This window comes from Acanthaster planci, linkage group LG03 (assembly GCF_054643075.1).
Source record: "Acanthaster planci isolate LZ-2023a linkage group LG03, COTS_SCS, whole genome shotgun sequence".
Classification (NCBI taxonomy): domain Eukaryota; kingdom Metazoa; phylum Echinodermata; class Asteroidea; order Valvatida; family Acanthasteridae; genus Acanthaster; species Acanthaster planci.
Window position 1 is genome coordinate 10169231 of NC_141779.1, and position 24393 is coordinate 10193623.

Below are 24393 nucleotides of genomic sequence, written 5' to 3' on the forward strand. Positions count from 1 at the left end.
TCAGCCCACTTGCCGTTCTCTGGGACTGCTCCTGCTATATCTATACCGACCCTCTCCACGGGTACACCCGAGATTTGGGGCTTCACTCTTGCATGACGGTTCGACATCTTCTGTTGGGCGTATGCCCAACACCGTAGACACCAGTCTGCTACAGTTTCCCGCATTTTATACCAATATAAGCGACTCCTTACCTTTTCGTACATCTTAGGATCTCCGGTTGCAAATGTGATGGAACAACTAGCAAGAAAAGTAATGCCTTACCCTTGTCGTCCTCCCATTTCTTGTGCATTACCCCGTCCCTGATGTGTAACTGGTTCCAGGCTCCTCAGAGTAGCACCCAAGTGCCCTCTATCTCATTCCTGTCCTTCCCAGATTCCAACCAGTAACTTTACACAGTGTCTCGTCTGCTAGCTGCTTCTCTCCAGCATTCATGAATCTCTTCACCCAGTTGGTCTCCACTTCCTGTGCTAGCTAGACGACACCGTGACATTTCGTCTTGGAAAGGTTTTGGGGTTTGCCAGCAAAACCTTTCATATCTCCTTGTTAGTTCTATTGTACGGTAGAACGTGCCATGGTAAGGTCTGGTGAGGACTTTCCTCTGAATTTGATGGTTCTGGGCTAGTGCAGTGCTTGTACAGATTCTTGACACAGCATCTACATTACTATGACGCCTAGAAGTTGGATCCACCTTGCAACCTGACCAACTGGTTCCTTGAATAAAAAAGGGGTTTCAGTGCCCGATGATCCGTTTGGACACAAAACTTCTGCCCATATATGTAATAGCGGTAATAGGTTCGGACACCGGTTCGATGACACTCTTTTAAGCATTGAACTAATATATGCTTTCGCTATAGCTCTCTGATAAATAGGAAGTCGTGGAGCAGGTTGTTTGCTGATCGAAACCTCGTCCAATCTGTCGGCCCAAGTTTCCTTCATTTGAGGCAAACTGTGCCTGGTACTCGACCGGCAATTCTTGAAACTGATCGGCCTCTTTCTCATCGAGATAGTTCGGATTTCTCGTGTACAATTCTAAAAAACGATGTTAGATTACACCTGTCTTTTCCAGCCTCTCGGTTGGATGGCTCACCCATTTAATTATTTCCTGTTGTTTTTCTATATCAGCAGCAACAACTCAATTCTAGGCCCAACTGCGTGTATCATCTGGAATGTCCCGGCTACAGTTCCTTTATACAAGATAACTGGTATCTCGACGCGGTTCAATAATCTCAGAGGGAGCGTCTTGCAAGCTGTAACGATGGGGGCGAGCATCAAGTTACTTTCTTCACAAAAGTATCACTCGGTCCTATCATCTTGCAAGGCGCATCGGCCGCAGGGTGTTCCCTAGCTGGAACAACTGTCTCGGGGGGGGGTTAACGTCTGTATCCTGCCCGTTTTCCACCGTCTGTCGTAAAGGCAGCTTCGGCCCCCCCTTCAAGTTAGCAGAAACAAGCGGAAACGTTTTGGCCTGCACTTCAAAACTGACACAGTGCGATATGGAATTCGGAATTGCCTGATCCCTCCCCCTGCATGCCCCTTAAAGTTGGGTAGCAAAGTTTCATTTCTTTCCCAAATCACATACTTCCATGCAAAGTTTGATGCCATGCATAACGGAATTTTACTCAAGGTACGAGTGGGGAGCGTCTTGTCGCGCACCCGCAAGGACCATGTACAAGAAGTACTAGCGCCGCCATTTTGAAACTGGTGGTGATGTCATTGAAACTGCCAAGAAAGGGGCGGCATTGAGGAGGAAGATACTCACTGAACCCTACCTGTAACCTTTTGATCCTATGGACCATCTCAGTTTACATGTGGGGTGATAGGCCTCCCCATCTTCTAGAACTGGAAGGCACTTGATGGTACCTACTATAACCAAACCTCTGCCTTTAATACCTCCCTTTGATAATTGTCATTAGTCTCAGGGACTGGTGTTTTTAACCAGAAAATGATACACACAGAGCAACCATGCACCATTGGTGTAATAAGCAATTAATATTTTATCGAGATCATTTATCAATCATCAATAAATGTTTAAAGTGCCACACTTGGAATGCATGTCAGAAATCCTTTTTCCCCCTCTTACTTGATATTCCCAAACTGTGACACATTCAATGTCCATCTTGGCTAGCTTGAAGAGTTCTCAGCTCAGCACGTTATACTTGTATTAATTAAAAGAATTATGAGAAGTTTGCACTATTATTCTAGTGAATAATGAGCTTGTAAAGAAGACTTTGTGCAGCAAATACTATCTGGATTATACTCATGCAGCAACTTTAGTACATAACTGATCGTCTGTTGTACTGAAGTGAGTGAGAAGATTGGAAAGTCCCATTCTGTAGTAAAAAAAAAAACACAAACTAGCAACAGTTGGATTTTTCAATACACATCTTGAACTTCTTGCAATATTTCATTCCACAAAATAAAAGAAACTGTCAAGAGTGCATTGTTATCAGTATGTATGTCCAAGTAATGTACTTTTGAAGTGTTATCTTGACAGTAAGTGACTAGCAATATAATATTTATATGTCCCTAAGGATGGAGCATGATGCAGGCTTAATGACCAATCTTGATTATAAAAGCTACTAAAACTGACTGATGAGTGCTTCAAGCTAAACAAGGCTGATGTCAAATTCGACAAAATTTTCAGGCTCAAAAATAGTCACACTGCTTTGCAGCAAACTGAAATCAAAAACTGATTTTACAGGTTTCCAAATGAAGAAAAATCTTAAAAGGTGCCAATGATGTATGGCCATATTAGTGATCTGCTTCTAGAAACAGTTCTATCCTCTGTGAAGTTGAATACACGTAATCACTTCCACACTGACTACTGCAGTATGGTTCACTGAACACAATATAGTGCAGTCACATTCAAGGAAATACTCTCTTGGACCATTTTAATGACTTTTAACAGCGAGCAAGGAACTGTTTTGCTTTTCTGGTGGGGAAATAAGACATAATGACCATGCATTAAGAGATGCGCCATGCAGAATTTTAAAGAAAGATTGTGAAATTGTTGAGAAATGTTAAATTTGTTTTTTAAAACTTGCAAAACATTATTTACGATGTTTCTAGACTCTGAGTGGAATACATTGTCTTGAACAACAAAGAAACTTCTGACAGTCTGTCAAGTGCACTTTGTTTGGTTATGTTGCAATTACATTCAGTTAAAAGCAAAAATTAGAAGTTGGTGTATCTTCCTTAACCGCTATATTCCAATTGCAGTGTTTTAAGTTGAAAACAAAAATTTATTTTGTGACATCTTGAATGCTCTGATAGCGAGCTGTACTTAAAACCTTTTATTTCAGCTTCACTGAGTTACAGTGCAGAAAAAACTACAAAAATGAGATGCTGTGAACCTTTTTTTTCCCAGAAAATGTTACATTCACATGGGTGAATCACACTCAGGTCTATTTGCTTGGATATTCAAGTATCTTACCATTTCTTACCATGCAAATGGTGTTATTTCAAGTCTGAGAAGATGAATTTCAAAACAGTTAGCTCTCTTGTCTTTAACGCCAATACTATTCACGAAACTACAATGCAATGGTTGCGGAATACAAAGATCTCCCCCCCCCCACTCTCTCGTGTCAAATATCACAGGGAACCATAACCCCGTCTACAGCTGTGATTTGGTCTGGAGCCAGGCCTGGATGCTTGAGGCATCCCGGTCCAGCCATCGGGCACTCAGGCGGATGTTCTCCACTGACTGCTTGATCGTCCGCTCGGCTGACGGAGCCTCGTGCGCCTTGAAGAATGCCTCCACCTCCTGGGCCTTCTCCTCCGAGGCAAAGCCTTCGGTACAGTACTGTTGACAATAGAGAGTTACCAGAGGTCCTTAATTTTCTCTGAAGATGCATCTTTTCTTTATTTCTTGATATGGTTTCCTTGTGGGACTACTAAAACAATTTTTCAGTGTATAGAAGGGGTGTGGTAGAAACAGCATTAATCAGGGGTGTGAGGGGCCACTTAAAATTAAAGCTGAAAACAGCTAGCAAAAAGTTGAAATGTAAGAAGTCCCGATATGTTTGTACACAGCAGGTGCACAAAAAGCTGAAATTGAGGGTCCACTTCTAAACAAAAGCTGAAGTTTCACAACTCTGAAAGGGGAAGGGGCAAAATAAAAGCAAAACCCTGTCTATGCCCAAGCATACAAGCAAGCCTACTTTCTCTTGTTTAAGAGACAATGTGTCTTCTAAGCTTTTAAATAACAGGTTGAGAGGAAAAAAAGAGGAAAAAAAGAACAAAAACAGACAAGGTATCTCCTAATATTTGGGGGCTGTCTTATATAAACTGGACAGCAGAAGAAACTTGTCACTTCTGTCAAAGGCCAGACAGAAAAATTCACTCCATAGAAATAAACAATTTTTGTACACAGGTATACGTATGCTGCAATACCCCTTACTAATCACATGCCCAAAAGCAAGCGATTATCTTTATAACAAAGAAGAAATTGACATGCACAGCAACTTGGTTACTGAATCAAGTCACAGAATGTAACAGAATGCGTCGTAAGTTTCACACAGAAATCAATGTCACAGGACGAAATACAGAAGTCACAATCATTACTTTTCAATAATGTGTTATGCATAGTCAGTAAGGATGGCATCTCTATACAGAAACCATTCATGCACATCATTTTGACAAAACAGGTGTTCACTTTGTCATTGGTTGTTTAAAATGTTGTCCATTCATGGGTCATTTTTGCTTGGTGGAAAGTGCTTTTAGTGTGACTTTTGGGCACATGCATGTGTATTTCCAGCTGGAGAAAAGTCTACGTACACATGTGACCACAGGCTGCATTTTTTTAAATTGAAAAACAAGGCTATGCTTGTGGCACGAATATGGTGTAGCACGATCGGTGAGACATGCTTCGATTTTCTGCTGTATTGTGCATGTAATGTGGAAATAAAATGTTTCAATATTAGAAACATAGCGGATTTACTCTTTGTCACCTTTTGTGGAATGTCTACCGTCGTATGGTAGCATATCAATGTCTTTGTAGGCATATTGTCTTTGTGTAAGTTGCCTTTTCATTGAAGTTGGATAAAATCAGTCAGTCCGGTTGGATCCAACTAATCTGAGGTTTACTGTATTTCAGATCACATGTAGTTGCAGTGATAATTTTGTGGGCTGGTGATCTACTGACCTTGACGTAGACTTCAATCTATAATGAGTATACCAGAGTTCGTAGCAAGTCACTGCGGATTTACCTGCACCAGCCGCGACAGCAAGAACCCCCCAGAATAGCGGGTTACTAGCTCCTTCCATTTCTGCTGCAGGAACATCCATGCCAGCTGCTGGCCTTCCTTGGTACCCGTCAGTCCACCGATCACAAAGATGGTGTCCTGGGAACGCACCTCCTCCTTCACATGTTGAAAACAGAATGAAACAGTATTCATTTAGAGTATACTTCGATTAAACACAAAAGTGGTTACTGCTTGTCCCTTGTTGGAATGCTGTGAATCAAACTGGGCATACGGACTTACCGAGAGGGAGAAATCCAAGACTTTCTGCATTAGCTGGGGGTCCTTGATGGATCCGAGAGTCCTCAGGATTCGATCCTTCTCCTCCTGGAGATCTTGGGCCCTGAAAAGCTGTAAGGAGAATGCAGCCAGGCATGTTAAAAGAGACTGGAGATGGTACATGAAACTCTCAGCTGCATGCACTACGCATTTTGAGAAACTGGACGATGAAGAGTGATCTGAGGAGATGACTATCTGTAAAGGCAAGTCACACCTGCTTTTAGTTCTGGTTGCTGCATTGGTCAATTATGTGCATGCCATAAAGACCCTTCCATAGCAATTGTCAATTCATTCCCATTAGCATTTCATTGTAGCAGATACTGTTCAGTGCTCTCATAGCTGTTTGAGATTTTTCAAACATTTTTGATTTTTTTTATTTCTGTGCCGACGGTCAGGCATTGTCTGTTAAACACTGGCTAGCAAAAATAACGCTGGTTCAAAATGAAATCACAAATACAGTACAAGCTCGTGCTGGTTTATGTAATGGTTCTTGGGCTGACTGCGTAAGTGTATATATCTAAGTTATGGTGTACATTTGGCAGGCCAGCGTTCTTTGGTTGCCTGTGAAAAAAAGGCTTACTGTCAGCACAAACTGCTTGAGATTTGCGGCAAGCACTTGCTTGACACTGATCAATTCTAAGAACCAGGTTCCCCTGATTCAAACCTCCAATAGGGCCAAGGTTCACAGCCTCTGCTGATACCAAAGCAAAGAATCACTGCAGAGTGCAGCAGGAAAGTTTGTACTGAACACTGAGCCTATTTCAAAGGGCAACCAAAGAATGCTGGCCCTCTCAAATGCACACCGATTTATGCGCTTATGCAGTCAGTGCAGAATTTCAGAGCAAGCACAGACAGGCGATCATAAATACAGGATTCAACTATTTGCAGAACCAAGAAATTGGTGCAACTCAGCAGTTGTAATCAAGTCATCACCAGTCAGTCGCTAGTTAATCAGTCTCAAGTTAAAAACCATTCAAATAACCTGAGACTTTTATAGCATCCCTCTTCAATGTTTGTTACCTACTACCCATGACTGTGGTATTAATTGTGACTGCATAGATCTAGGCCTGTGCCGGGTACCCAGGTACTTGCCCGTTGATATCAAAACCCAGTTCCATTTTTCCGGGCCTGGTACCCATAAAAAAAAAAGGAAATAAATTGAGGAACAAACATCCATGTATATAATGTCTGTGAAATTTCATACTGAAGGGCAGACTTCCTGAAATATCACAGTGCTGCTGAAAACCCGGTCCCGCGGTCATACATGAAACTTCTGTTTGGAGATCGACAGCTACTTTTGTTATCCACTCCGCCTGTTGTACTGCAGTCGTTTTCCTATTAAATCCTAGTTTTTTCCTAGTTCACAAGAGCAAAAAACCACTGAAATTCACAGCCGATAGGTCACTCATTAAATGTGATTTCAAATACTTTTTTAGATTGAACAGTCGTATAAATCTTGCATCTAGTAATGTCTGCTTAATCAAAATGGCTTTTAGAGTTTGTTTTTTTTCTAATTGACCGAAAACTGAAAGCTTTTCTCTCTACTTTCGGATCGCGCAGTGTTACCATGTAAATTCGTTGCGAACTCAACTACAAGGCTTAGCAGAAATGTATGTGACGTAATGGGTTCATCAACTGTGTGGCGCGGGGAGCGTACTATTGATAGCTCGCTTCTACTTTTTAATTCATTGTAATTCTTATTTTTCATCTAATTTTCTCAAAATTAAGAAATTCTTTATTAGAAAGGTAACTGTTTAGAATGGTTCTGGCTGAAAATGGATTTTTGGCATGGTTACGTTTTATTCGTGAAGACCTTTTTGTCTCAATCCTAAACTGATCCAGAACTAGGAAAGGTGTCGTCACTTTTGTCGATCAATCCTATGAGTCCAAATATAAAAGCTTAGATTTTGAAAAAAAAAAAGAGGTATCTCCAAAACACACAGTTGACTTCTGACCATATTTCACTCAAATTTGAGGATTTTGTAGCTGCAATCTTACTGAATAATTTTCAGGATCCAGAACTAGGAAAATGACTGTACCAAACCTATGAACAAGAGACCAAAGTATTTTGTCTTCTGAGGTGGAAGCGCTGTTGATGTACACTTGCATGACTGTATTTGTAACTGTCAAACCCTGTCGGCCTAAATGCCTTTCGTGTGGAAGTGGTAGTGCTTACTGTTTAAGTTAAGAGTATTTTTGTCAAATAAAACAATATAAGTGAGAGTGGACCGTGTAATATACCAGCCATACTGAAACTCCACACGGCGTGTGGTAGGTAGTGATCACGCACAAATTGTGCAGTTGATTGGCCTCTTATTATCAGCTGGTTACCAAAGTACCAAATGTGCTCTATAAACCCAAAGAGTCAGAGAACCAGTTTAGTTTTTGATACCAGAAATATGCCTTAGTCGTCATTCAAACTACAGTTTCAAAATTACTTCAAATTAAAGCAATATGAATTTCCTCAGTGATTCAGCGGAAATGTGGATGAGGAATTGAACAAAAAAGCAGGAGGGATGTGTTCTCTATGTACAAAAGCATTTCAAATAAAAGTATATTTTAATTCGAAAAAAGGGAAATGTTGACAGATGCAGGTCATAATACAGTCAGGCAATCAAATATCACTTGTCAAGGTAGTTATACGTTAAACTCTTAACAACTCGAAGCTCAGGGGAATGGAGTATCCTAAAAATTATCTATCAATCTAAACCACTTTATTGCAGGACCTTCGTGTGGCAAAACTTTTCATATCGCTTAGTCTTGTTTACAAGGTGAAGTGCTGCACAAAGTCCTAATTTTTTTTCACCTGGGCTTCCCTATGTGTGGTCACATGACATTTCCTTTAGTGGTTACATGGCCACTGCAGTGTCAGCGATTGGACTGCCTGAAGGGGCAACGTGCATACAACTGGTCCCCATGAGAAACGAAATGCACTTGACAGTGATGACTCCTAACCCTATATAGACTTCTGATACTTTCAACGCCGTTTGAAGCATTTTGGTGGCGGTCTTTTTAATCAGAAACTTCAAAATAAGTGCATATAATGGCGTGGGCATTGTTTGAGTTACGGAGGTATTTTTGTACATAAAAGCCATGATGTACGTAGCACTGATCTGGTCTGCACGTGACATGACCAGCGCTCACCATTTGTGCACATGCATTCTGCGTGTATGTGGTCATGCAGCATCTGGGATATTTCCTTTGAGTGGTTGCTGGTGCGTAGGTGGTTTGCAGCTCTGTCCTCTGTTCTGAAGTTCCCACAAAAAGACATTTTGCAAACTTAAGGTAATAATTTCGTTTGACAAACAGATAGGAGAGATTAACTCTGACGTTTAGAACAATGTGCTGCTTGCTTCCTATGTACGAACAAGAGCCCTGTTTCAGGCACATGGTCCACTGGGGTCGCAAGCAATGCCATCTGTTATTATTAAAGTGATCTCTTTTCCGGGTACCCGATGTCGACAAAAAATGGGTGCCCGGTTCCAAAAATACCCGGATATGCACACCCCTAGATAGATCACAACTGATTCCGTCCGCTTTTAAGCCCCCAATCTTTGAAGGTACCTTCAGAATTTCGTCAAATGAGCTCTGGTCACCGTGGGTTAACACAGTGAGGTACACTGGGGCTCGCAGGTCTGCCGGTATCTGTTCCCCGCCCGAGCAGTGATTCTTGAAACGCTTATTGGCCTCTTCGATGGCGTGGACGTGACCGTTGCGACCCATTACTCGGATGGTCAGGCTCCGCAGCATGGAGTCAAGATGCCCTTCAAGGTGAGAAAAGTCGGGAAAAGGTTAACGAAAGATAATTGTGGAAGGGCATCTGAACGTGCACAAACAACTACACTTTTCACAGTCAAGTTCTATCGTTCTGTAGCAGTTTTGTTCACGAACTGTATATGAATTGTAGTATGGACTGCAATTGATCATTCTAAAAAAATGAAGTTAAAAAACTCTGAAATAAAATTAATTGGTTGTCTTGTCATTAAAAATCCATGTATTACATTACGGCCACCACTACTAGACTAAATCCCAGGCCAGTTTTTGCAGTGACATATGAAACTACTGTGATGTTGGTTTGTGCTCACAACATTGTGCATACACTTCGTTTTAATGTGCACAAACTACAAATGAAAATGACAGCTTATCTTGGGATTTGAAAAGAATTTCATCAACAGAAATTACAGCATGAGCGGTGAGTAAAACTACACATCCATGCTAACTCTTGTTCCTGAATTGTTCAAATGGGCTCTTTTCCCATGCATTCACAAGAGTGTTCTTAAAAATTTGGCACACTCACTATGTTAAAATACCTGCCGGGATTAAATACACTTCAGGATGGCACAGCTACTTTAAGTATTCAGTACTTAGATGTCACATAGTTTTCCGGTTGCTCTCATCCAATCAGAAGATGGGATATCCATCTGAGGTTTTTAAGTCTTTAGCTAAAGATGGATGGCCAATATATCACACTACCTCATTTGAATCGTTTGGTTGCATGGAAGAAAGACACTGGTTGTATTAATGGCAGAGAGACAGACATTACCTTCATCCTCCTTGGGTGTCCATCCCAACTTCTCATAGATGTTCTCGAACAGGGTCTTGGTGAATTGTTTCAGCAGATGGCCAAAGTCGGTGTGGGTCAGCAGCTTGGATAGGGTGCCCAGATTTGTGGCCAGCTCTGTCCAAACCGTGTAGTTGGTCTCGTTGGAGAATGCCTCCATGACCTTCAAGACGTCCACAGTTTTGGCCTGGCCTGCCTTGGCCTAACATCAAGGACAGCAGGTCAAGATACTGTAGCAGTTTTACATGCGAACAATTACACATCCAGGAACAATTTTGAGGCCGGCTGGAGGGTTGGCCAAACTACTCGATTGGGACTTGACATTACAAATAACTCCATGGGGACTAGCAGTAGCCATGGCCACAGACTCTACGTAACTTCAAGCCACAGTAATTTGGGCAAGGCCTCACATTTAAATAACTTTGAGATACACTTTCAACTGCTTCAATACAACACTTCCTCCTCTATTCCCAACAAAAAAAGATGAAGGATTCTCTACCTCTGAAATTCAACTCTGCAGAAAGGACAAATGCTCAGAATTGCCATAAGAGAAACATGCAAGCAAGGAAAATAGAAATGTGACGAACAAACTGCAGCAAATACCAATGCAAACAAGTCACTCTCCAGGCCCAGTCTGTCACGGGGAGGCATGGACCCATCCTTGATTCCTGGCAGCAAGGCGTCCAGCATCTCACTGGAGTAGTGCACACGGTAGAACCCAACAGTTCCAGGGTTTAACTGCAGTCAAAACACACAATACAACGTTGAAAAATCAAACAAATTGCAGTAATAGAAACAGTCAACCATACGAAACTGTGACATGGAATTACTCATGTATGGATCCTTTGCACTTGACTTCACATTTCCCATAATCCTTTACTGTCAACCAGCACTGACCAGAACTATGTCTCAGGTAGCTGCGGCTCTGGCTATACGCCATTCATACCTTACAGTTAGAAGCTACAGCCAGAGAAAAATATGCCGATTTTAAACACGGCCTGACATCAAAGATGGAGGCTGAACAAAGTTTGTTGGGATTCCAACACGTGAAACAAGACCATCTGCTGAATGGCACACCTTGTACACAAAATGACTTTGCTGCTCGGATTCTGATCTGAAATGGTTATCTTCTTATTCACAACTAACCAGATTGAAATTGGTTTCACCTTACCTTGACCCACTGGCCTGGTTGAACATTCTCCAGGGTGACAGTCATGCTGGGTTTGTCTAGAAGGACGGTCAGTGCGGGCTTGATGGGATCGGCACTGGTGGCGATATTGACCGGAACCTTCCACTTTGGGCTTTCACCTTGAAATACCCCAAACCAGGAGTGATACACTTTGTGCTATCTATTATACACCTTCGCTTTGCTTACAATGGCCGTTATTTATGCTAGGGAAGCCAATGCTCGTGGATGGTTTACCGTTGGTCGGCAGCAGCCTTTGCCTCAAAAAGCACATCTGCTCAGATGAGTGTTCACAAGGAGGTATCTTCACTTTTTTAATTGTAGCCTTCACGATTCAGAGCTCTAATAGCTGTATGAGACTTGGCAGCTTTTTGTGATTTCTGCTTATATAGTATTTATTACATAGAACTCTAGTAGCTGCTTGAAAATTTGCAAACATTTTTAGATGTTTTCGTTTTTGTACTGACAGTCAGGCATAGTCTGTGAACCACTGGCTGGCAAAAAGATCAAAGAAAGGTCTATCACTCATGCTCATATGCTACTCATACAGTTTCAAAGGGGTGCACGGCCTTGCTGATGAGGGTGTTGCTTAGAAACTCACATGGAAGGTCTAAACAATTTGCAAGCACCTAGTTCTGTGTCATACATGGAAGATAAGTTAAAATTCCCAATCTTTGCGTACATCTTTCACTTGCATCTTTTGCAAGACAGAAATGTAAATGCATGAATGACAAAGGTACCGAAAAATATCCTTATTTTACAACTGAGGACAAGTACATGTCCTAACAAGCACTACGCTCAATCCAGTAAGATTTGAAGTTATTAAGTCTTCACCTACGGGTGTGAGGTTAAAGCCCGTGACATGAACTGTCCATGATAGATGCACAGGTTTCATCAGTCCATACCTTCCATTGGCCCATCTGCACAGAATTTGGTCTGTGTGATGGTCAGCACCCTGGATGCACCCTTCTGCTCAGATGATACCTCCAGCATGGGGAACCCCATCTGGAGAGTCCAGGTACTCATCATCTCCTTGATGCATTTCCCACTGGCCTCCCCCAGCGCTTCCCACAGGTCTTCTGTGAAGGTGTTGGCGTACTTGAAGCGTGTCAGGTACACGTTCATTCCTTTTCTGAAAGCCTAGAGAGATAAATAGTGAGGTTGTTTGCTTTATGAAGGAGGCAAAGATCTGGGATGATGGGTCAATCCAAGATAAAAAGGAAAAAATAACAAAGCAAGAACATTTTTTTCACGATTATCAAGGCTAGCGGCTTTCTTGAAACAGCTTAAGATAACTTTAATTGCATTGATGCGAATGCTATCCATTTCTGTCAAGCTTATCCTCTGAATGTTGTAAAATTCAAGGAAGTGGTCTGTTTGCTTATTTTGACACTATATAGAATCAAATAATGGGCAGTTTCGGAATACAGAAAATGCGCGTACATATCATGTATCTGTATCTTTTTCAAGTGATGATGTCATCACTTTAGGCTGTCTTGTCATACGTAATGCAGAGAAGACTCTTGGGCGATGACATATGGAAGCAATTTAGTACGCAACAGGTACATATGAAGTTTGGGTATTCCTATAAAACAAAAATTTCTTACTTGAACAACACTTGATGTATCGTATGTTTGGAAAGCAATGCCTCTGGGGGTGAATAAATTTTGTTTTTGAAGAAAAAAAAGTGTCGCCAATGTTGCTACGTTGCTGCGTGCATCATCACGGGCGTGTGAGTAATGACCGATCTAAAGTTTTACAACCATATACGTACCTGTGTACGTGTTGTGCCATGCAGATGAGCATACAGACACAAACTAATGAACTCGGATGCCAAAACTGTCTAATACTGGCAGCTGGCTTCGGAAATACATGTATTTTGGTGAACAGTGAAACAATTATTCACAGTAGGAACGTGCACCTCCATTCCATCAATGAATTCCTCATTTTGACAAATTCTGACAAGGCTTGAGGGTGAGTAATCCTGGAACTTACCTCATCCCCAATGTAATTGTGCAGCATCCGGATGATGGAACTGCCCTTGGAGTACGAGATCAGATCAAAGATCTCATCGACCTCATCTGGATGACCAACAGGCACCTGCGCAGTTACAGAACAGAACACAACATGCAAGGGAGTACATCACAGGGGGTAGGGGTGGGGCAGTGTTGGGGGGATTTGGGATGTATACAGTAAACTTTTGATAACTCAGTCTGTTAACTTGAAACTCCGCTTCTCTCCAAGACATGCTTACTTCCTGCCAAAGGAATAGGCTTTTATGTACAAAACACCTCCATAACTCGATACGACCACCTCTCTACATCCGCTTAACTCAAAGTTTTTTAAGGGCCGATCCAAAAGGACCGCTGCCAAATTACTGACAATGAGTGGAAAAACAATGTGGAGATCTTAATTATGAGTCATTTCTGCAAACCGCACCACGTCTTTTTGTGTGAGGACATGAGTGTGCTTACTGCCAGTGCCTTTGTAATCAACTCGTCATGACCACCACCTCTACAAATCCCGGCTGTCAAGCAGGCCCAATTGCCATCGTAGCCCAAATGTAGCCCACACGCACGTGGCCCAATACTTGATTCTTTACGGTGGCCATGTCACAACACTGAAGGAAGCTTTGTGCATGCCGTGGCTAAAGCCTGGCTGCCGCCGCCTGCCCAATTACAGCACTTGTGCACTACTCACATGCTGACTGACATACGCGGTGCTGGAAATGTTGTTTTGCGTCGCCAAAGCTTAAGTTTGGTCAAATTTTTTTTACAAAGGAAAGGGAATGAAAAGACAAACAAAAACACAAAAACATTTTTAAATTTTTTGTTAATGCTCTGGAAAATGCAAAATGGTGTGCCCTCGAGCAAGTTAAAAGAAAGCATCATATGGCCAAACAGGAAAACCCCGGGCCTGGCTGGCTCTGGCCAAGTGAGCGCGGCGCAGCGCGGTGTGTGCCAAACAGAAGAATTGTCACAAAATGTAAACAGTTTTGGTGGTATACATGCATGTTTTAGTTGTCAGTAGAGTAGAAAATTTTTTGTAAGAAAAACATGAAACCTCAGAAAAGTAATGCTTTTAGAATAAATTTATTCTTAGAGATAAGGAAATAACCACTTATAACATCTCCAATAGCCACTGCGGGGGCAAGTAGGGTTACTTGTGCACTGTAAGTGTATATGTTGGCAAGACTCGGGAACTTTTGTTGTAACAGCTCAAAATCTAGATAACTCCAATTTTTTATTCATTCTCATGAGGTTCAAGTTATTGAGAGTTTATTGTATTCTTCAAACTTGTTGGAGGAATCTATATCCTGAATCTAATATCCCTCCTGAAGAGGTGGCTGTTTTGAGGGAAGTACAACACTGTACCTCAATAGGGTGGCTGCTCTTCAACGCATCCAGTCCCAGAGCCCGGGTGTAATCGGTCGTTATGAACTGCGTCCAGATGTCGTACTCGGGGAAGCAATGGTCGACGCACAGGTACTCGATCCAGGAGGCAAAGCCCTCGTTCAGCCAGAGATGGGTCCACCATTCCATGGTGACGAGGTTGCCAAACCACTGGTGGGCGAGCTCGTGGCCTGGGTAGAGAGGCCAAAATTACCAAAGCTCCAGGGTTTTCAGAAAAGGGGGCACAAATTGGGAGGGTCAAATGCAAGTGTGCAGTGTGAAGCCCTTAGACACAATGCACATGCAATGGAGCCAATTTAAAAATCATTGTCTACAGGGGATGGGGAGTAGGTGTGTGTCCAGTAAAAATATTTACCCACAAACGATATTAACTTACCCACAACCAAGGCAACCCACTGTTTAGCTGATGCTGATGAATTCTTTGGATCCACTAAAAGAGCAGTTTCCCTGAAAATTGATAGAATTTGTAACATAAAAAGTATGACAATTCAAATTTGACATCCACTAAAAGAGCAGTGAAAATTGATAGAATTTGTAACATAAAATTATGACAATTCAAATTTGACATCCACTAAAAGAGCAGTTTCCCTGAAAATTGATAGAATTTGTAACATAAAAAGTATGACAATTCAAATTTGACATCAGGCTTAATGCATACATTAAAAGAAAACATACAGAAACGCTACAGGTAGATTATGTTGTTCAAATTGTTGCAAAAACAGGAAAATAACTCTACACTTCCTCAAATTACTGGGAACATGGCAATTTAAGGTGAATAATTTGAAGTAGGTTTTGTGTAAGAGGTGCGAATTATCTTTAAAGGAACAGAAAAATGATTATACCTGTAGGTAACAAGGCCCCAGTTCTCCATGGCACCAGCTGCAAAGTCTGGAATGGCGATCAGATCAATCTTGGGTAGAGGATAAGCCACGTTGAAGTAATCTTTGTAGAACGGCAGTGTCTTCACCGCAACCTGTTCATTCATGTAAAATAGAATGATATATAGAGAGGCTGCATGGTAGCCATCTTGCAGGGCAGTTCTTTTGTTCCACAGGGAAGCCTCCTTTGTGTATGGAGATGGCTTTAAGTTAGTTCATCTCTGTCTTGAGGTTTGTCTACCAATATCAAAAATGTCTGTAAACCTAAACCATTCAAAACTAAATCTGACCGGATCCAACAAAATGAGTCTTTTCTCAGGCCCTTTTTTCCCTTTGTAATTTTTTTCAGTCTGCACTAAAAAGAGCAGACTCTTTGTTTTGAGGTATCACTCACTCTGGTACCCTGACAAAAAGGTACAATGTAGTTGAAATGTGTTCTGGGTTTCCAGTGACTTACATTGTGCAAGATTATTACTCTACAGGACCTTTTCGCTCAAAAGTGGGACAGTCGACTTGTGACTCATTTTGTTAGGTTGGGTCACAAATGAAAACAGTCCCATCTTTACGTGGCACAGTCTGACGCTCCCACTTATTATTGAGCTGAAAACACCATTAGAGTCAGTGGATCAAGAATTGAATGAAGCCTGGGATGAAGACTGCTGAGATTTGATAAAACGGCCTGCTTGATACCCCACAACCTACTGGCTTCATGATCTCCAAGCCAAAAGCTCTAGTCAGAGCAATAGTTGCTGCTGTCCTCTGTATATCAGAACAATAATTTTGTAACCATTTTTTTATTGTTGCCTGGGATGGTTGAGACCGGTTCCCTCCACACTCCAATGAAAGGAATGGGAACCAGCACATAGCTTCACTCATAAGTATAGCTCAGAATGGCCAATCCGGCCTGAGTTGAAGGACACCCTCAGCGGCTGAGAAGAGACAGGCAGGTTGTATGTTTTTGAATTGGGCCCATGCAGCCACCCAGTGCCCACCCAAAGACCTAACATTCAACATAAATTAGGTGCAAGTACTCAGCAAGCCCTGTGCCAAATACGCATAAACCTTTACGCTCATGTAGTGAGTTCCCACCAAAGGACTGTCATTTTCAATGTAAAACTTATCCTTTCTTATTCTCAGTCGGAGCAGACAAGCCCTGCACAGTCTTCTTATGTGTACTGTGTGCGGTGATTAGAATGCTCCTCTAAAGAAACAGGATATGGTCTGGTACCCACCTCGAGCGCAAACTGCCCTTGCTCTTTTTTGGCTAGAGGGGTGTACACTCTGACGCAGACACCATCTAGGGACTTTCCCTCAACGTAGTCAAACTCGCCCACCACAAAGGCTAGCAGGTAGGTGGACATGACAGGGGTCTGGCCAAAGGTCACAACCTTCACGTTAGGGTTGTCCGGGCTGGGCTTGTCACTGATCACATTCTGAAAAACAAAAAAATGTAAACAGCATCAGAAAAAGAAGCCTCAAAAGTTGTCAAACAAAGCACTCCAGTAGCCTGACCTCTTCAGCTTCACTCTTGATGTTAAAAAAGAGATGTTAATTTGTCAACTGACAGACAAGAGAATGGATACAATATTGAATGTGAACACTATACCTAGAATTTTGCATATGTTGGTCTTCTTTGGCAAAATGCAAAGCGACTAAAGATGCGCGAAGTCAAACTTCTCTTGTGGTTCATTTGACAAATTTAAACATGTGTACAAGTTCTGAAAGAAATAGGAGATAAATCAGCCACAACATTTAAATAAAGTTTTTGGCTTTGATACTTTATTTCCACTCTGTAAACTACAAACATTCAATCCCTCTACTGTCTTTTTTCCAACATTACTTTGTTTTAATTTGCACTCATTTGATCTGTACACTGTGAATTCTAAAATCTCTTTAATTTCTTTGGATGGAACATACCATTTTGTCCACCAAAGGCATTGCAGACATTTTTTAGTTCCCTAAAACAGGAATTTCAATGACTTTGCAAACCCACCATGTTGGACAGTGCAACTCGATCTGTTGGCGCCACTAGGGTCACGTCAAAGGTAGCCTTGATGGCTGGCTCATCCCAACATGGAAATGCTCTCCTGGCATCGGTGGCCTAGGGACATTTTCAGATGACAGAAACACAGCAATAAGTTTGAATACTTTTGACACAACTTAAAATTAGTTCAGCAAAATAGAGCTAAATTTACAATGAGTATGCAGTTCACGGGGTTCGCACAGGAATCTGAAAACCGAAGTCCAGGACTTTTCCAGGGCTATCCAAGGATCCTGATCGCCAACAAGACTAGCACAATCTTGGACCTGTAGAATGTTAAAATCCTTTCATATGGGTGCCTTAAGAAATTTGCCATGTGTGAGATATTTTGTCAATGTCCAGAGCTCCTCTAATTCCAAAGTTTTTTAACAACTGATAAAATTCACCCAAGTTATCAACCAACCTCAGGCATTTTTGAAAGTTTTCTCAAGCACGAGAAAACTTCCCGATCCTTTCAGCAGAATTTTGGGCATCAATGTGAACAGGACAATAGGCCAACTCTGTCTGACCGTAACTTTTAAATCACACTCCATCCAGTCTGCACCATTATTCGATCGAATGGCACCATACCTCAAACTGAGTCACGGCGCAGTAGCGTTCCTCTCCCTCCGGCGTGGTGTACTTGCTGCGGTAGAACCCCTTCATCTTGTCGTTCAGCTCCCCGGTGAATTCGAGGAGCAGCTCCCCCTTACCGGTGTCCAGTGGGTTGGGGAATGTCAGGGTCGCTGTCTCTTGGTCCTTGCTGTAGCTGATGTCACTGGTTGAGACATCTAAATTTGACACAGAAAATTCATACAATTTAAAGACTCATTTCACTTTAACACTTTCCTCAAGATGTGTTGTCAAGATGTACTTAACGTTGGGGAGATGTTAATTTTAATAATGGGTTTTTCCTTACCTGACGTAAGGGCAAAACCCATAATTAAAATTAACGTCTCCCCGACGTTTAGTACGTCTTGACAATAGTCAGTGGTACCCGCTGCTACACCCGACTCGGAGCGGGCAGCCAACCCTGGCAAGCTCGGTGGTCGAGTGTTTAAGACGTGTGCACTAGTAGGCTTGGGGTGTGCATTCGCTGGTATTTTTAGAACCGGGTACCCATTTTCTGTTAACATCGGGTACCTGGAAAAGAGATCGCCTAATAACAAATGGCATTGCGCGGGACCCGGTGGATCGTGTGCCCGAAACACGGTTCTATTTGGTACATAGGAAGCAAGCAGAACATTATTCTAAACGTCGGAGTTAATCTCTCCTACCTTTTTATCAAACGAAATTGTTACCTTCAGTTTGCAAATTTTTTGTGGGTGTACGAAACAGAAAAACAAATCTTCACAGGGAACGTCAGAAAAGAGAACAGAGCTGCAAACCACCTACATGACATACGCACCTGCAAACGCTCAAAGGAAATGTCCCGGATGCTGCATGACCACGTACACGCGGAACGCACGTGGAGTGCACAAATGGTGAGCGCTGGTCGTGTCACGTGCGGACCCGACACATCACGGGTTAAAAGGCTTAAAGTTTTATGTACAAAAATACCACCGTAACTCGAACAATGCCCACACCATTACATCCACTTATTTTGAAGTTTCTGATTAAAAAACCACTACCAAAATGCTTCAAACGGCATTGAAAGTATCGGAAGTCTACATAGGGTTAGGAGTCATCGCAAGTTCATTTCTTTTCTGACAAGGACAAGCACGTTGCATAAATCAACGTAGCTGCAACTGTGTAATCCTGGCTTTCAAGATGCTGAAACTAACCTGATTGCAACGTAGGCCCAATTATAGTCCCCTTCAGGCAGTCCAATCGCTGACACTGCAGCGGCCATGTGATCGTAAAAAGAAAGGTCATGTGACCACACATAGGGAAGCCCAAGTGAAAAAAATAGCAGCACTTCACGTTGTTAAATGACTGAGCGATACGAAAGTTTTGCCACACGAAGGTACGTACCACGATGAAGTGGTTTAGTTTAATAAATACTTGTTCAGGATAACTCCATTCCCCTGAGGTTCAGTTGTCGAGATTTTAATGTATAAGTACTTTGACAAGTGACATTTGATTGGCCGACTGTATTATGACTTGCACCTGTCAACATTTCCTTTTTTTCGAATGAAAAAATCCTTGGATTTGAAATGCTTTAGTACATACAGAAAGCATCATTCCTGCTTTTTTGGTCGATTCCTCATCCACAGTTCCGCTGAATCACTGAGGAAATTCAAGTTGCTTTAATTTAAAAATAATTTTGAAACGGAATATTTCTACATGTAGGTATCAAATTTAACTAAACTGGTTCTCTGACTCTTTGGGTTTGTAGCGCACATTTAGTGCTTTGATTATAAAAAGAGGCCGATCAACCGCGCAATTTGTGCGTGATCACTACTTACCACACGCCGTGTGGAGTCCCAGTACTGCTGGAATATTACACAGTCCGCTCTTGCTTCGTCGTCAATCCCGACATAAAGTAATTTTCATTCATATTGTTTTATTTGACAAAAATACTCTTAATTCAAACAGTAAGCACTACTTATTCCGCACAAAAGTCATTTAGGCCGACAGGGTTTGATAGTTACAAATACAGTCATGCAAGTGTATATCAACAGCGCTTCCCCCTCATAAGACAAAACTCCTTCGGTCTCTTGTTCATATAGGTTTGGTACAGTCATTTTCCTAGTTCCGGATCGCGAAAATTATTCAGTAAGACTGCAGCTAAAAAATCCTCAAATTCGAGTGAAATATGGTCAGAAGTCAACTTTGTATTTTGGATATACTTCTATTTTTTTTCAAAACCGAAGCTTTCATATTTGGACTCACAGGATCGATCGACGAAAGTGACGATGACACCTTTCCTAGTTCTGGATCGGTTTAGGATCGAGACAAAAACGTCTTCACAAATAAAAGTAACCATACGAAAAATCCATTATCAGCCAAAACCATTGTAAAAAATTGCTTGTCTAATAGAGAATCTTTTAATTTTGAGAAAATTAGATGAAAAATAAGAATTCCAATGAATTAAAAAGGTAGAAATTGCATAAGGTTTGACTTGACTTTTCAACTGTACAGTGAGCTATCAATGTTACCCTCCCCGCGCCGCACAGTTGACGAACCCATTTCATCACATACATTTCTGCTGTGCCCGTGTAGTTGAGTTCGCAACGACTTTGCGTGGTAACGCCGCACGATCCGAGAGTGTTGGAAAAGCTTGCAGTTTTCGGTAAATTAACAAAAACGGAAACTCTAAAAAAGTCATTTTGACTAAGCAGACATTAGATGCAAAGGTTTATATGATTATTCAATTTAAAGAAATATTTAAAGTCACACGTAGCGAGTGACCTATCGCCCGTGAATTTTAGTGTTTTCGCTCTTGTGAACTAGGAAATTGCGGAACTAGGAAAACAACTTGCAGTATAATGGGCCAGGCGGAATTGGTAACAAAATTAGCTGTCGATCTCCGAATTCAAGTTTCATGTATGACCGCGGGACCGGGTTTTCATCAGCATGGTGGTTTTCTATGAAGGCTGTCCTTCAGTAAGAAATTTCACAGGCATTTTATTCATAAATATTTGTTCCTAATTTATTTACTTTTTTAACGGGTACCCCGCCCGGAAAAATGGAACCGGGTTTTGAAATCGACGGGCGGGTATCCGGGTACCCGGGTACCCGGCACAGGCCTATGCACTAGTAAACAGGAGGTCGTGGGTTCGAGTCGAGTAAGTTAGTTCGAGTCGAGTAAGTTTTGTTTCTCCGTCGTCAGGAGACAGTCTCCTGACGACGGACAGAGCATACTGTCCCAAACGTTGAGTTCCTCACTGTTCTTTTCAGAACCATACAGACTCACAAAGAGATCGCATCCTTGCATGGTGCTACTGCAAGCTTTCCACCTTAAACTTAAAGTGACTGAAAAATGTTAGCAAGACCTTTTGCTACTGCCCCCTCTGAGTCATACAGTGTAATTAATTGGTCATTAAATTCAAGCTTAACCCTAACTTCCCTAAGTCCCTCAAACTACAACTACACCTGTACATGTATCCTGTCCTGTAGGCTTTATCCAAATGGGCAACATTGGAGAACAGGCGATGACAGGGGTTCACAATAATCTAAGCCGGACACAGTCACCCACCTTTGCCTCCCGAAGCAAATGATGCCTTTGAAATATTGATGTCAACACAGTTGAGCACAATTTTTGCTGTCGCCTCATTCACCTGAGTAAAGTCCCAAGATAATAAAAGGAAATTGGTCAGCAGTTTGCCACCAATCCATGACTCCAAAAGCTGCACAGTTCATACATTTATACTTTAGTCTTTTGATTTTTTTTCTCAAGGGAAAGGAAGTTTCGATGGTGAGAGAAAATACAGTTTACTTTGGATCCAAGATGAGATTTTCCAGTTGAGTCAATAGTAAATTTAATGTCGGACAAAGATTCCACTCTCTAGTGAAGGAAAACTGAGTTGGCATGCGTTTCAGTTTTGGTGCCAAATTGTTGGAATGTTTGCGCATGTACTGAGAATCTAGAGACTTCAGACATAAAAACAGGCCGTAAAAAGTGAAGCATGAAACAGCCTGTGGCCTAGTCCAAGGCAGTAGAGGATAGGCTATGTACGCTTCTGAGGAATAGCTGGAAGGCCTACAAGGCTACAAACAACCAATCTCACTGATTTTACTTGAACATCTTCAATGTTGACATTGTGGTGAAACGTGACCAAATGATTTGGTATTCTTTCTGCATGCAGCCTGAAATTTCTGAATTAGGGGATTAACAGGGCGAAGGCGCTGGAAAGAATTCCACATCTGAACATCACTTTTTTTTTCCTTAAAGTGACACCATGAGGAATCCATACCATGCCATAAAATGTCAAATTTAGCACCGATGTGAAGTTAGTTCCTCGTTTGACATTTACCATTCAATGTTGAACAAATACACGTACCGCTAACCGCTAACCTTGAATAAGTAACAGTTTGACATTCGGTGAGCAATCAGCCACTTTGTGATTGGCCCAATTTGCTACTATTGACAATGACAAATCATAGCTTGGCTTTCATTTTGATGGGGTCAGGAAAGCAAGGAAAAGATAGCTGTCTTGCGATTGGTCAAGCTGTCATGCAGCTGACAGTGATTGAGAGTACATGTACATGCTGCTGATTTTCTGTAGTGTGGATAGGCAAAATGCTCAAGAATTTCACCATTTTAATGATATACATGTAAGGTGAATAAACCTTCCCATAAGATATCTGACTTTACCAAGAAGGCATGGACATGTAGGCCTATGAAATTTTGTTGCACAAATAGGCCTAGCTGTGATGGCAGAGTACCTTGGCACAATCAAAACAGCCAAAATGTGTGTGTATATGACTAATTCCCAAAATTAGGGGTCCATTTTTTGTGTCCCTGTTACACTATGATTTTGTACATTCAGAAAACATTTTCTGATTTCCAAGAGTGATAATTTAATGCAAATTAACTGCCAAACAGATAGTAATAGTTTGAAATCAATTCCTGTGATATTTCCATGTCAAATAACAAAGGTCAGATGTAACAGGGTCACAAAAATGTCACACTTTTGGGCCTCTAATTTCTGGAATTACCCATATGCTCGTTTGTACAGTATAGCAACATGTATCTGAAAGGTAAACCTTACAGTTCTGGAAGTAGTGTTCTAAGCATGCCAAGTGATGGAATTTGATGAATTTGGCTGGAAACATTAATACGGGCAATTCAAAATGCACATTGGGTCAACAGATTTCGCACATCGCGATTAGTCAATGCGTTGCAAACTCTTGGAGGTGCACTATTGTGCATATTACAGGTTGTACATGTATATGATTGTACCGTACATGCACAGTATAGTACATCTGCTTAGCATGTCAATCAGTGATCAGACAGGCCTAGCCAAGCCTACTGTCATGACTGTATGCGGTCCTGTAGCTGTACGTAAGCAACAACAGTACTGAATACGGACACCAGCTGTAGCTGTTGGACGTCTTTATTTCCCGCTGGGTAAAAACTCCATATGTTACTTGTTAGGCCTGTAGCCTGCATGCTGCCGGGACTTGGTTACAGCCTACAGGCAACAAGCCTAGTTACTAGTGTCACTAGTATATTTGGAGACTGGTAAAGTGGCAGAAATTTACTCACAGAAACGGAAACAACAACATCTCCTGCAAAGGTGAATTGTTTGAGATCGGGCTCAAGTTTTAGCCTGTAGTTCGACGGCACGACTGTCTTAGGCAACCGCTCAAATGGTTTCTTATCCGGCATTTTGGGTGGATTTTCCTGTCTTTACTCAACCGCAAAGCAAGAGGAAACATGAGAAAGTGACCATGCGATGTCAAGAGGCAGAGGGTCTAAGCGAGCAGCATGGGCCTGTGCGGTTTTTAGGGCAACGACTACGTCCATCCTATGGTGTACTATTTACGACAAACATTTCTCTCTCTCTTTAGCCTCCCTCCACTCGGGCGACGCAACCAGACGACGCGACGGCAAGACGGCTCCCTTGCGTCGTGCCGTCGGGTCGAACAGTCGCCCTCTTGCCATTTCGTTTGTACACACAAGACGCGTCGCGTCGTGCCGTCGCGTAGTGCTGTCGTGCGTCGCGTCGCCTGAAGCACGACGCGACGCATGACAGGACTCACGACGCAACGCGTCGTGTTCTGTCGCTCTTTACCTCATGGTGTTTATAGAGGGCGCCTTTACTGTTTTCTTTCATTTCCGTCCACCTTTCTTGCAAAGTACATGCAATTCGCTTTTTGGTGTTGATTTTTCATTGTTCTTATCTCATCGATTCGTTAATTGGGATT

At 42.0% G+C, this 24393-nt stretch overlaps 1 protein-coding gene across 1 annotated transcript; it reads right to left on the bottom strand.

Moving 5' to 3' along the window:
- Positions 1 to 1970: 1970 nt before the first annotated feature.
- Positions 1971 to 24161, bottom strand: npepps (aminopeptidase puromycin sensitive). Its single transcript, XM_087134996.1, has 17 exons — positions 23732 to 24161; positions 21719 to 21800; positions 18169 to 18368; positions 17551 to 17658; positions 16790 to 16990; positions 15522 to 15652; positions 15056 to 15126; positions 14641 to 14849; positions 13262 to 13366; positions 12172 to 12406; positions 11252 to 11388; positions 10684 to 10818; positions 10063 to 10282; positions 9084 to 9283; positions 5484 to 5591; positions 5208 to 5360; positions 1971 to 3802 (listed from the first exon to the last, which is right to left on the bottom strand). The coding sequence occupies exons 1-17, from the start codon at positions 23852 to 23854 to the stop codon at positions 3614 to 3616; spliced, it is 2607 nt and encodes an 868-aa protein (XP_086991122.1). The 5' UTR covers positions 23855 to 24161; the 3' UTR covers positions 1971 to 3613.
- Positions 24162 to 24393: the final 232 nt, after the last annotated feature.